Consider the following 14,696-nt stretch of genomic DNA (forward strand, 5'->3'; position numbering starts at 1 on the left):
TCAAACTCTCGTTCGCTCCTGCCCTTCCCCTTCCAAACTCCCTGTCCTGTCCTCCTTCCTAACATACCCCCGTTTCCTGTCACTCCCTGCGCGGAGTATACCTGTTGTTAATAAATCCTTGTTAACTCTTGATCTGTCTCCTGTCCGTGATGACATCCCACGTTCCTGCGATTTATACACACCCATAGCCTTAAACGGCTGAGTCTCACCCAATTCACTGAAGAAGCTATTGCATGCTGTAATATTTTTAATATGCAGATTCGTTCAGTGAAGAAAATGGCTTATCAGTCGCATTTGACCAACTGCTGTTAGTTTTTTTCACAGTGAGCATTCGGAACAAAAATTTGGTCGTGTGTGATCTCTAATAATACTGGTCAACACAAAAAAAATCATCAGCAAAGGTAATATGTCTGATTTATGGTGTTTAATGTGCCGATTCCAAAAAATGCTTAGTTTTGCTCTATCACATAAAGTTTCTGAGATAGTATTTTTGTTAATATATTATTTCTGCATTTTCATTGTATGTGGCTTTTTCTATGTTATTCCCATTTCTTTGCTCGTCTTTCTTAATTTTGAATTTTCTTAAAGGGACAACATCAGTAAAGGTTTTAGTGAGTTTTATGGGAAGGAGTATTGACAGTGCAGTCAACCAATGACTGCTTCTCGGAAAGTCACATGTTATGGGGAGGAGCTAACTGTTGTGAGGTGGTAAGAATTGAGTCTGTCAGAAAAGGATGGTGATAGCCTCAAGGACTGGTATGTGAGACTCTGACAGGAGACAGGCCTCTAAAGAGATCTGAGCCCTGCCACAGGGATAGATAGATAGATAGATAGATAGATAGATAGATAGATAGATAGAAGGGAAGCTAGTGGACAACCACCATTGTGAGAGGATTTTCACTGTATTTCTGGGATGGCAAGTCACCTCAGAGGGAAGAAAACAGCTCAGCCACTGAGGTGTTACTGAGTGAGGGTTTCCACAGAGAGGGAACCTGAAAGCAGCCAATATCACACTGAGAAACTGCCTGTTTGCAAATGTTCATCTGTAAGGAATAGGCTGACGCATTTATCTCCCAACTGTTTATAGTTATCTACCAGATTACCTCCAGTAAAATCAGCTCTAAATACAAGCTGCCTCTGCATCTCTGGGAAAATAACTACATATATTCGGTCGGCTCATCGCATTTTTTTTTAGTTTGCCACCATCATTGAACTGAACTTAATCTACTGTTTGATATGATTTAAAGGAGAAAAATGCCCCGACAGTGTATCAATCATCCAAACAGATTCTGCTATGTGTGTGTTTTTTTTACACCAAAAGGCCAAGTAAGTTCAATCACTCATGATATTGAAAAGATGTACCAGATGTACTTTAAGTGTCCACTTGGTGATCAAGACAAAAGCTGGGCCCCTCATGTGATATGCTCAAGTTGTTCAAATGGTCTTTGTGACTGGTTGAATATGAGGAAAGTGGTTATGCCATTTGCTGTTCCCATGATTTGGAGAAAGCCCAAAAATAATAGTGATGACTGCTACTTTTGTTTTGTCAAACTGAAGGAATTTTTTTACAAACAACAAACAAGATTAAATACCCTGAACTTGAATCTGCGATTAGGCCAGTTCCACATGATGGTACCTTGTCAGTTCCTGTACCACAGTTGTCTGGATTGGATGAAAATTAAGTAGAATATGAAGACTATGGAGCTGAAGCTACTGGCAAAGACATGGAGACCTCAAGTCAAGATGAGTATGTACCTGAAGGAGCAGCCAACCAGCCAGAACGCTTTACAACTAATTAAATGATCTCATCAGAGACCTTTGTCAAGAGATAAAGCTGAACTTCAAGCATCTAGGTCGAAACAGAAGAATATTCTTCATGATGATGTCAAAATGTGTTATTACGGAAATAGAAGTAACATTTTAACACAATTTTTCACAGTTGTTGGACCAAAGGTGTACTGTAACAATGTGAATGGTCACTTTGAAGAACTGAATCAAGAGTATTTTTTTGCAGATTGGCAATTGTTTATTGACTCATCCCAAAGAAGTTTGAAAGCAGTGTTGCTTCACAATGGAAATATGAAACCATCAATCCTTATTGCTCACTCATGTCATCTACAGGAAAGTTATGAAAATCTGTGAGTTGTTTTCAATGCTATGCAAGATAAGCATCATCAATGGAATATATGTGGAGATTTGAAAGGTCTGTTAATGGGAATGCAAAGAGGTTTCACAAAATACTGTTGTTCTTATGTTTAAGGTACAGCAGAAATACAGTAGAGAATTATGTTCATCATGATTGGGGACAGAGAAACATCTATGCTCCGGGCAGAGACAATGTTCAGTATAATCCTTTAGTTGCTCCAACAAAAATCTTTCTTCCTCCACTACATATAAAGTTGCAATTGATTAAAAACTTTGTGAAAGCCATGGCACAGACAAATTCACAAAGGTTCCAGAAAATTTCACAGAAATTCCCCAGCATTTCACCAGCAAAACTGAAGGAAGGGGTATTTGTTGGTCCTCAGATCAGAGAGCTTATGAGAGATGATGTGCTTGAAGGAACTCTAAATGATAAGGAACTGAGATCTTGGAAATTCTTTAAGTGGATCTGTGAAAACGTCTTAGGAAAACAAAAATCTCCAGAATATGTTGAAGGTGTTGAGGAACTGCTAAATGCATACCAGTGTCTTGGATGTCGCATGTCTCGAAAATGCACTTTTTGCATTCACATTTAGATTTCTTCCCTCAAAATCTTGGGGTTGTATGCGATGAACAAGGCCAGCAGTTTCACCAGGTCATTAAAGTAATGGAACACTGCTACCAGGGTTTTTGGAATGACTCAATGATGGCAGATTACTGTTGGATGTTATATAGGGACAACCCTGAAAAACCAACGACAGTCTAATGTCAAGCACTTTTAATTTCTGCTCATATTTTGGTTTCTATTTTGCATGTGAAATTATTTTGGTTCAATAAAAACTGTTTTGTAAGGTGAAGCATTTTTTTCTGATATGAAGATTACTGTTTTCTTAATGTCACCAGTATATTTCCTATACCTTATAATAATAATAATGATGTTGCTCCATGGAAACTATACGCGCTACAGAAAAACTATATACATTTTTGAAATCAGGACAAAAAGATGATTCAGAAAAGTACAAAGTCAACTGTGATTGCTACAAAACATATTTTTTGTAGACCTGTGTAATAATTCCTCCAAAAAATGCATTTTTAATCTCAGTAAGATTTGAGATAAAGTAGTTATTGTAAATAGTTTCAGCATATGTGCAGCAAGGGTATAATGGCGCCACTATTCAGCTTATGCATCTGACACAGAGCTTTAAAAATGTGGCGTTGACAAAACAAATAAATGATAAAATTATTTTTTGCAGTCACGTCTAGGCGGATATTATCATCTACTTTTCATACATTGAATTTGAAGGGCAACTAAACTTACTTTAGTGTAAACATAGTGGCGTACAGCTCCAGAGGAAGTCTGCAAGTCTGTAAACAGCTCTGCCTGAGGATATGCAAAGCAATTTTTCAGACTGGTTTGAGCAATTGTTGGCGATCTCTAGACCCACTGATCAATAATACTAAACTAGGGCAAAAAAATATATAAAAATAGTTCAAATATTTAAGCTACAAAAACAACCTGCAGTAACATCCTAAGATCCCCGTATCAGTTGGCGTGGAGATATTTTTGTGCAATTTATCTCTACAGCTCCAAGAAAAAAATTGTTGGACCCCTCAGAATAGTTTCTGCTTTGATTACTAATAAAATGTGATCTGTCACGATTCTAGACACAATCTGACAAATCTAATAACACTAGCAGGTGTATCGTTTGTCTTTTATTTAGCAGATTGAGTACTCATCCACAGCGCAAAAGGAAAAAATAAAGTCAACCCTTCATTTTTGTCACCTGCAGTTCCTCCTTTCAAAGGAATCACATTCACCAAACATGAGTTCATCAGTATTTTTGGGATGCTTCCAGTAGAGTAGCTACCAGGGGGCAGAGGTACGGTCGGCTGAGTCCTGTGCTCAAAAAGGCCCTCCTGGAGCTATGTTACCCTTAACTATATCAGCGTGCACAGTTATCCCCACAGTAGAGCAGGGAGACATGTTCTCCCTGCACTATCACTCTCCGTTCTGTAGACCACAGTTTGCTTTAAGCCTGCGGTTTGAAGAATGGCCGAGGCACCAGTGCACAAGCAGGATATCAGAGTCCAGGCACTATGACATCATGGCGCTGTGTCAGGACTCTGACATCCCTTGCGTGCATCGGCGCTATGGCAAATATGTATCCGACTGGTGGATGTTTAACATCGCAGATAATTCAGTGGATACCAACTAAAACACAAAAGTTCACTTAATTTTCCCTCGTTCACTTGGATGTCTATTCAATGTGGTCAATAAAACATATGAACAATACAGCTGTGATTGCTAGTTTGTTTAGGCAGACCAATAATCATGAATGAGTAATCTTAGGAACACTTGTTTCTCAAATATCGGCCTGTTTAAACACAAGAAAACACTTGTTTGCTGGGCGAAATGATTTTTAAGCTTACTTAAAAAATCTTAATTATTGGCAGCACATCGCCCTGCGCAAAAAAAACAATGTTCTGCCAAGAATACAATGATTTGTAAAGGCAGTCTACTTGTCTAAACAGGCCATTATAAGCCCATAGATCAGCTTGCAAGTTGTCGGTCGCCTTTTAATGCCTAAAGGGACAAATAGTGTTTTACCACAATTGTGACTTAGTTAACATTTAGACCCCATTTTATTAGTCAATGCAAAAATACAGGTACTTGGATACATTTGGAAAACTCCCTCGAATCAATAGGGCTGCAAGTTTAACTATTAGGCCGCCTGTCACACTACCGTATAACACCACCGAGTGCTATTTGATAAAACATCGTAAAGCGCTCGGACCAGTGTTATACTATGGGGCAGATCACATCTACGATTATTTTCTCATACTGATTTGGCATCGGAACGCAATAGATGCTATTGCCACCGGCTCCATTTTGATTGAGTTACAAATTTGATTGGGTTACAAACCCCAGAAGAGTATATGCAATTTGTAAAATAGGAGGCAGGTCATTGAAGGATCAGAGACCTGTCAGAAGCCAATAGAGATGAATATGTAAGCAGAGAACCACATAAAGACACCCCCCAAAGCAGCACCCACATGCCACCCCGGAGAATGAGAATCTCATTAACAGAAAACTGAAAATACAGATTAAGAAACAGCCACAAGATGGATTTCATCACCCAGGTATCATTTTAATCAGTATAACAGTGCCAACCTGACACTGTCTGCAGTCTACTGAGCAAAATCCTGCTGACAGGTTCGCTTTAATGTTTTTACACTCAATGCTAAGCAAAACCTGATAGCTGCAGTTTTTCCTGTGTTTTTGCACTTACTAGTTGCTTTTTATAGGTGAAAAAACACTGAAAAAATGCTGCAAAAACGCTGAAACAAGTGACATGCTGCAGTTTGCAAAAACGCAGTCGGCTTCCAAATCAGTCAAGAAAAAAAGCCAATGGGTGTGCATAAGATTTATGAACTATCACAGCTCCCCCGTTGGTTATCGCTGATCGTGCGAGAACGTCCTGGGCCGTTTCTCGTCGTCAGCTTCCTGCTGGGCTTCCTGCTGTGGTGACGAGCGACGCATGGATGCGGGCGGGACGACGTCTTCATCGCCTCGTCTGACAGGTAAGTAGCGATCATCGACTGCTGCTATGTTGCTGGTGAGATCTGCCTGTTTGATAGCTCACTAGCGACCACTTAGCGATGCACCAGCGATCCTGACCGGGTCATATCGTTGTCGGGATCACTGGTGCATCGCAAGTGTGACAGTACCTTAAGAGACAGTATCCTGGAATTTTTCCAATGAAAATAACCTCATAACCCAGCATCAAAGTGAATTTATCAACACTAACTAATCTAAGGTTGGAACATTAAAATGAAGAACAATGGGACTAGGGGAAAATATATGTTAAATCTGGCTCAGTGACAGGAAACACATGGTGGTTACTAATACTAAACACACTCACATTGGGTAATAGTTAACAGTGGGTAGCACAGGGGTCAGTATTGGGCACTCTTCTTTTCAACATTTTTATTAATGACTTTGTAGAGGACATAAACTAGAATTTCAATATTTGCAAACAATACTAAGCTTTGGAATGAAATCAACAAAGAGGAGGATCATTTAATCTTAAAGACAGATATGTGGACACTAGAGGCTTCAGCATATAAATGGCAACTGAAGTTTAACATGGATAAATGTAAGGTCATGCACTTAAGCAAAGGAAATAAAATGTACTAATACGGTTACTGAAAAAGACTTGAATGTCTTGGTGGATAACAATCTCAACTTAGTAACAAGTGGCAAGCAGCTACTGCCAGAGCAAATAACAATGCATTAGCCCTTTAACAATATTTCCACTGCACATGTATGGTGCCAGTCTATTGTGGCTGTATGGAAGGTGCTCCGTAACTGAGCCCATGCCATACCCGGCAGAGTTACACAGCAGGGCTTCACCTCTAAAAAGAGCAATTGGACTAAGTTAAGTTCCAGTCACTGCTGTTATCCCCTTAAATGCAGCTCTTAATATCTGACAGCGGCATTTAAGGTGTGTGGTCCAGTTAAGTGCCCATCCATAGGTTGCCATGGCAGCCACGGACCTGCTTCATTCCCAAATTGCTGCAATGTCAGTGCTCCTGTTAAGCCATCAAAGGTTCAAGTTCCCTAAGGGGACTATAAAATAGTTAAGAGTGGAAAACAAAGATTTGAAAAATATTAGCACATTTTTTTTTTTTAAAAAGTAGGATTTTGAATCACACCAGTGCTGATGTTTTTAGTCACTGCACTTCATAAAGATAATGCAATAAGAGGTGGTCAAAACATCACATATACCCCTAAATAGCATAAATAAAAATGCCAGCTGCTACACAAAAAATAAGCCTTCCCATAGCTAGATCGCTGAAAAAAATTACAGAACTCAGTAAATGGTGTTACAAGTCAAATTATTTATCTTTTTTACAATTTTGTCTTTTTTCATTATTAAAATAATAATGATAACAATTAATAATAAACTATTATTATTATTATTATTATGCACTATACACAGCTGATATCACTATAATTGTACTGACCTAAAGAATGTGGTTGCCAAGTCATATTAATCATAAAATTAACCCCTTAACCCCAAAGGGTGGTTTGCATGTTAATGGCCGGGCCAATTTTTACAATTCTGGCCACTGTCCCTTTATGAGATAATAACTCTGAAACACTTCCATGGATCCCGGTGATTCTGATGATTCTTTTCTTGTGACATATTGTACTACTATTTTACCATATTGTACTACATGTTAGTGGTAAAATTTCTTTGATATAACTTGTGCTTCTTTGTGAAAAAAAAATGGAAATTTGTCGAAAACTTTGAAAATTTCGCAATTTTCCAATTTTGGATTTCATGCCCTTAAATCACAGAGATACGGCACACAAAAATCTTAATAAGTAACATTTCCCACATGTTTACTTTACATCAGCACAATTTTGGAACCAAATTTTCTTTTGTTAGGAAGTTATAAGGGTTAAAAGTTGACCAGTGATTTCTCATTTTTACAACACCTTTTTTTTTTAGGGACCACATCACATTTGAAGTCACTTTGAGGCGTCTATATGATAGAAAACACCCAAAGGTGACACCAGTCTAAAAACTGCACCACTCAAGGAGTTCAAAACCACATTCAAGAAGTTTATTAACCCTTCAGGTGCTTCACAGGAATTTTTTGAATGTTTAAAAAAACAATAAATGAACATTTAACTTTTTTTCACAAAAAATTACTTCAGGTCCAATTTTTTTTAATTTTACCAAGGGTAGCAGACGTTGGACTGCAAAAGTTATTGTGAAATTTGTCCTGAGTACTATGACGTACTATCCCGTCCATGGGCATTAAAGCCCAGGGCACAAGGACGGGATAGTACGTCCTATTTCAGGAAGGGGATAAAGCTGTTTTTTTTTCTTGATTTCATTGCAGTTGAATTTTTTCTTTCCATTTCTCAGTGTATTTTATGGTGAAATGAATGGTGCAACTCATCACTAAAAAAGCATGTTCATTGAAAAATAAAAAAATATGACTATTGGGAGAGGAAGAGGAAAAAGCAAAAGTGCAAAAAACAAAATTGGCTGCCGTGAGAAAGCGTTAAAAGAGCCATAGATGCTCATGACAAGAACAAAGTTTTGTCTCTATGCAAGTCACTAGTGCAGCCACACTTAGGTGCTGTGTACAATTTTGGCCTCCAGTGTATAAGAAGGATATAACTGAACACCAGTGGGTGCAGAGAAGAGCAACCAAGATTATTAAGAAAATGACCAAGACAGATTATCAAGCTTGGGGTCATTCAGCTTGGGGAAAACGAAAGCTTATGGGCGATTTTATTACAATGTACAAATATATGAAGGGACAGGACAGTACAGAGATGTCTAGAAGATTTAGTCATCATCACCATGATTCTTTACTGCACCAGTAGTAAGACTATGGATCTTTACTGTAAGAGCAGTGAGACTCTAAGGGTACCGTTACACCTAGCGATGCACCAGTGATCCCGACTAGCGATATGATGCGGTCAGGATTGCTGGTGCATCGCTAGGTGGTCGCTAGTGAGCTGCCACACAGGCTGATCTCACCAGCGACATAGCAGTGGTCGGGGATCGCTACTTACCTGTCAGACGCGGCGATCCTGCGTCCTCCCGCCCGGCTCCACGCGTCGCTCGTCGTCACAGCAGGAAGCGCCGCAGGAAGTGGCCGACGAGGAATGGTCCAGGAGCTTCTCGCGCGATCAGCGATAACCAGCGGGGGAGCCGGTCGGAGGTAAGTATCACATGCAGCGATATCGCTAGCAATATCGCTGCAACGTCACAAAATCGGTGACTTTACAGCGATATTGCTAGCGATATCGCAGTGTGTAACGGGGGCTTAACTTTTTGCCACATGATGTTGAAATAGTTAATTCACTATAAAAGTACAAGAAGGACATGGATGCCTTTCCTGATGTATATTAAAGGCTACGAGAACTAGATTCTGTGACAGGACGTTGATCCAGGGAAGTAGTCTGATTGTCAGATGTGGAGTTGGGAAGGAATTTTCCCCATAATAAGGGGCAATTAACATCTGCCCATAGGGGTCCTCTGGATCAACATGTTAACTCGATGGACTTGTGTCTTCTATAAACCTGAAAACCATGAAGCTTTAATTCCAGTGGGTTTGTAGCTCTATATTAGAAAAAAACACAGGCTATAAAGACGTGTAAAGAAATACATCCTTGTAGAATGTTGGACCTAAAGATGATATGGAGTTAAAAGTTTGAGATTCACTTTAAGTGTGATTTAGAGGAGATAATCAGTAATTATTTGTATTCCCCGAGAGTCATCATTATTTCAGGAATGTAATGTTGTACACAAGGAGCTGTTTTCTTTTCTTTTCTAGTTTCCGATAATTTCCAAAGCAAAACCTGTCTTGAAACTAAAGCAGTGCAATCCAGGAGGAGACCACACAGCAGGAGATGCAGAATGTGCTCATCCATCACTGACTCAGTTATTAAACATTGGAATTCTTGATATGAGATTTAATGAATCCTCCAATCAAGATTTAAAAACTTGTTTTTTTAAAGGGGCTGTCCATTTTAAAATTGTAGTTTTCCATGGGGTTGAAGACATATAAACGAAAAACTCTTGTGAGATGGCAACAGTGTGAATGTGCTCGTACACATTGCAAGTATACCAACTTATGATTTGACTCATTTATGTATGTATGTATTTAGTTAACATGGTAAATAAAAAAACAAAAAAAATGGAATTGCACTTTTATTGCAATTTCACCACATTTGGAATTTTTTTTCCCATTTTCCAGTACAAGATATGGTTAAATCAGTGGTGTTATTTAAAACTACAACTCATCCTGCAAAAAACAAGCCCTCACATGGCCATATTGACAGAAAGGTAAAACAGTTATGGCTCTGGGAAGAAGGGGAGCAAAAAAACAAAAATGCAAAAATGGAAAATCCTAAGGTCTTGAAGGAGTTAACTAGGTTTTATATGTTAACTTATGGTGCTTATCATGGATGGCCTATGTAGACAATTTGACAAAGATCAATCTAGTCTGCCATTGCTCTTTCTATTTAACATCCTTAAGGTGTATCAAACTGTCATTATTGGCACCATTTTTTACAGGGCTAATATCAGCTGTATATCAGATCCATTATGATCTTTCATGAACCATTTATGTTTTGATTTGTAGATCCATTTTGATCCTTTCATAACTTTTTCTGACGTAATGGTCTATCATGAGATATAAAAAACCATCAAAGATCAATAGAAGAAAAAAAACAAGTTAAAACAGTGACTTAGAAGACTAAAGCTACTGTGCTCGTCAAAATGGTCCTGTTGACCTAGTTATTAAAGGTTGATTGACGCTTTCTGTCATACCATACATGTGATCATTTAGAAGATACTGACTGACCTTATCTCTTGCCTTTTCTTTTGATGTCCCATCCATCCACTGTAATTCATCCAAAGTCTCAATAAAAACTTCACGGACTTTATTTATGAGGTCGCTAATCTAGAACATTATGAGAAGAAGCATTATAAATGAATGCATATCCACATAGGTCTATATATATATAAATATATAAATCTACCTTCCTTTTTTAATTTTACAAACAATCCGAACAAGATAAACATGATTTTACCCCACCCCAGAGTTCCTAGTACTAGTCAGAAGCTACTCAATCTCATCAGGAGTTCTTTAAACTCATTTGAAAGTTACAAGAGGTTTTCAGGAACTACTCAAATAATGAACTATCTTTAGGAGAGACATCAATATAAGGATATGTGTGCATGTTGAGTATTTGCTTACAGAAATTTCTGCAAAGTTTCTGCATCTCTTGGCAGCAAAAATGCACAAACTTTTGCCAAGTCTTTGCCTCGCTTTTGGATGTGTTTTTTTGCATGCGTTTTTGTACAGCAATGAATGCTTTTTTGAGCTAACCAAAGATATTTTTAAAACAAAAAAAAGTTTTGTGATGTAATTTCCTGGTTCAACACCTCCTTTTTCATTCTGATGAAGTGGCATTAGTGTAATGGGATTAAGGCTTGGTGTCAGCAATTGTTGCTGACACCAAGCTCTAGATTTAGTAATGAAGAGGTGTCAGCCAGAGTTAAATAAATACACACACACATTGAAACCAGCCTATGTAGGAGCATTAACAGAATTACCCTACAGAGGCTGTAACCAAACAGCAACTGGCAGAAATCAGCATGCACCTCGATAGGACCGAATGCAGGAGGTGTTGAGCCTGCGTCATCGTCTGGCTCCATAAGGCTTCGAAGGCTTAGTTTTCTAGGAGTTGGCAAACCGCTTTTAAAGCCAGAGCATCAGGAAAAAGTTTTGTCTTACATTGCTGACTCAGCCTCCAGCTCTATCGCCTCCTCTTCTTCAGTTGTAAAAAGTAAAAGCACTGAGTCGTCATTGGAGGCTCATGTTCATGAACCACACCTTTCCTTGTGTCCTTCACCCCAACCAAGATTGAAGGATGACGCAGGCCATACTACTGATTACTCCATGGAGCTGTTTTCACATACCATGCCTGGATTATCAAGTGAAATGGTGAATTACCCAGGCCAAGAAGAATCTGACATGGAGTGCACTGATGCACAGCCGCTGATGGATGATTCTGCTGGTACATTCACTCAGAGCACTACATTGTCCTCGCAGTGTACAGAGCCCGATTCTGACCCTGATGAGACTCAGGTGCCCCTTCCCGCACACTATACCACCATACACGGTGACACAGAGGAAGGTGCACATGACATTGAAGAGGAGGTGATGGATGACCCAGGTGTTGACCCAGATTGGCATCCATTGGGGGAAGAGGGTGCCGCTGCCAATAGCTCAGAAGAGGAGGAGGAGCATCCGCCGCAGGCATCGACATCGCAACAGCTGTTATCTGGCAGGCACGGAGCAGTCCAAAAAAGGGTTACTAAAAAAGCTGAAAAGTTGCTGGACTGCTTGGCCAGACGGTCAAAATAGCACAGCGTGTAAGGACGCAAAATGTCTTCCATAGTAGAAAGAGTGCAGTGTGGCACTTTTTTGAACAAAATCCTAATGATCAGGCCAAGGTTATCTGTAAGAAGTGCGCAAAGACCTTTAGCCGAGGGAAAAATCTGAAAAATTTGAATACCAGTTGCATGCTTAGACATTTAAACACCATGCACTTGCAAGCGTGGACACAACACCAAACCTCATGTGCAACTGATCACAACGAAGGTAGTCAGCAACGCTACATTGTTTCCCCCACTGTAAGCCCACCGGTTAGCACAGCAGCAAATGTTGAGATGTCGTTGCAAGGCCACGGCAGTCAGGGAATCCCACTGTTATATCAACGAAAGACTGATTCTAGGCCATCAGAAAGAACACCAACTCCATCACCATCATCAACCCTCTCTCAGTCCGCCCTGTCCACCGCTACTTCCACCATATGCAGCTCTCAAGTCCAGCTCACCCTCCCAGACACTATGAGTAGGTCAAGAAAGTACTCAGTCTCTCATCCGCGTACACTGGGTTTGAACGCCCACATTGCCAAACTTATCTCGTTTGAGATGATGCCCTTTCGGTTGGTGGAAAGCTCAGCTTTCCGCGAACTCATGGCCTATGCAGTACCACGCTATGACCTACCCAGTCGCCACTTCTTCTCTCGCAAAGTCATCCCAGCCATCCACCATCATGTGAAAGACCGCATTGTCCATGCACTCAAGCAGTCAGTGAGCGGAAAGGTGCACCTCACAACTGATGCATGGTCCAGTCGGCATGGCCAGGGCCGTTACATGTCCATCACTGCGCACTGGGTTAATGTGGTGGATGCAGGGTCCACAGGGGACAGCGGTGGTGGGACAGTGCTGCCTAGCCCACGGTATAGGAAACAGTTGTCTGTAGGCGTTCGACCCTCCTCCTCCTCCTCCTCCTCCTCCTCCAGAAGCGAAAGCTCGTCCACAGAGCGCAGTCGTACGAGCACTCCATCTGCAGCTGCCACTGTTGCACACGAGGTGTCCCCCTATCGAGCAGCTAGTGGAAAGCGTCAGCAGGCTGTGTTGCAGATGATGTGTTTGGGTGACAGACACACCGCCGAGGTGCTGGCTGAGTACTTTCAGCGACAAACTGAGTCATGGCTGGGCAGTGTACATCTTGAGGCAGGCAAGGTAGTTAGTGATAACGGGTGTAATTTTGTGGCAGCCATAGCCCTTTCAAAACTCAGCCACATACCTTGCTTGGCTCACACTTTGAACCTGGTGGTGCAGTGCTTCCTCAAAAATTATCCGGAGTTAACAGCCCTGCTCCAGAAGGTGCGAAGACTGTGCGCGCACATCCGCCGGTCGCCTGTACACTCCGTTCGTATGCAGAAGCATGCTCCACCTTCCCAACAACCGCCTCATTATCGACATTGCAACAAGGTGGAACTCCACCCTGCACATGGTGGAGCGGCTGTGCGAGCAGAGGCAGGCCATAATGCATTTGTGGGAGGATACACGGCCAGGCACTTTGAGAGCAGACATGGAGTTGACCGGTGTGCAGTGGTCGAAGCTGAAAGACCTCTGTAAAGTCCTTCAGTGTTTTGAGGAATGCACACGGCTGGTAAGTGCAGACGACGCCATCCTAAGCATGAGCATCCCACTTATGCGTCTGCTCATGCAAACTTTGACGCACCTTAAGGAGCAGGCTTCTGCAGCCAATGTTGATGAGGAGGAAGAGGAGGAGGGAATCCTTGATGACATTCAGCCATTGTCTGCTCAGGGACCTCTCCTGGACGAGGAGGAGGAAGAAGAGGAGGAGGAGGAGGAGGAGGATGATGGGGATGATTACTTAGGGGAGGAGGATGCATCTCGTGGGGCAAGTGAAAATGTTGGCGTGGCAAGGTCTGGTACAGGGTTTGTGCCTGACTGGAGGGATGTGGATTTGCCAGAAAGTGCTCCTCCAACCAGCACTCGCAGTGCATCATTGACACCGGGAACATTGGCCCACATGTCAGATTATGCCTTGCAGATCCTAAAAAGGGACCCCCGCATTGCCAAAATGATGAACGATGACGACTACTGGTTGGCCAGCATCCTGGATCCACGCTATAAAGGCAAATTACAAAACATCATGCCACAGGAGAACCTTGACCTAATATTGGCTAATAAACAAGCAACTCTGGTAAATCGGTTGCTTGAGGCATTCCCAGCACACAGCAGCGGTGATGGTTCTCATAGGAGCCGTACGGGCTGGGGTCAGCTTGGCAGAGGTGTTCGTGGTGCACACAGCAGAAGTGGCGTTGGAGACAGGGGTTTCATGACAATGTTGTGGACTGATTTTTCAAGTACCGCTCACACAACTGGTAATACTGCATCGATGGTCATTCCCCTTTGACTATTGGGCCGCTAAACTGGACACCTGGCCAGAATTGGCCCAATATGCCTTACAGGAGCTCGCTTGCCCAGCTGCAAGTGTGCTATTGGAAAGAGTCTTCAGTGCAGCTGGATCAATCCTGACAGAAAAAAGGACCCATCTGTCAACCCAAAATGTGGATGATCTAACCTTCATTAAAATGAACCACGCATGGGTTTCCAAGGATTTTGTCCCAC

The 14,696-nt window shown here is 41.3% G+C and overlaps 1 protein-coding gene across 2 annotated transcripts in view; it reads right to left on the reverse strand.

The window, feature by feature from the left end:
- Positions 1–14,696, reverse strand: part of MMEL1 (membrane metalloendopeptidase like 1) — a 742,661-nt gene that overhangs the window by 50,964 nt on the left and 677,001 nt on the right. For both annotated transcript variants that reach the window (XM_073561692.1, XM_073561691.1), the window contains exon 14: positions 10,540–10,638. In XM_073561692.1, coding sequence (XP_073417793.1) covers positions 10,540–10,638 — 99 coding nt within the window. The remainder of the gene's footprint in view (positions 1–10,539; positions 10,639–14,696) is intronic.

This window comes from Dendrobates tinctorius, unplaced genomic scaffold, assembly GCF_039654945.1.
Source record: "Dendrobates tinctorius isolate UK_male_01 unplaced genomic scaffold, ASM3965494v1 ptg000326l, whole genome shotgun sequence".
Lineage (NCBI taxonomy): Eukaryota > Metazoa > Chordata > Amphibia > Anura > Dendrobatidae > Dendrobates > Dendrobates tinctorius.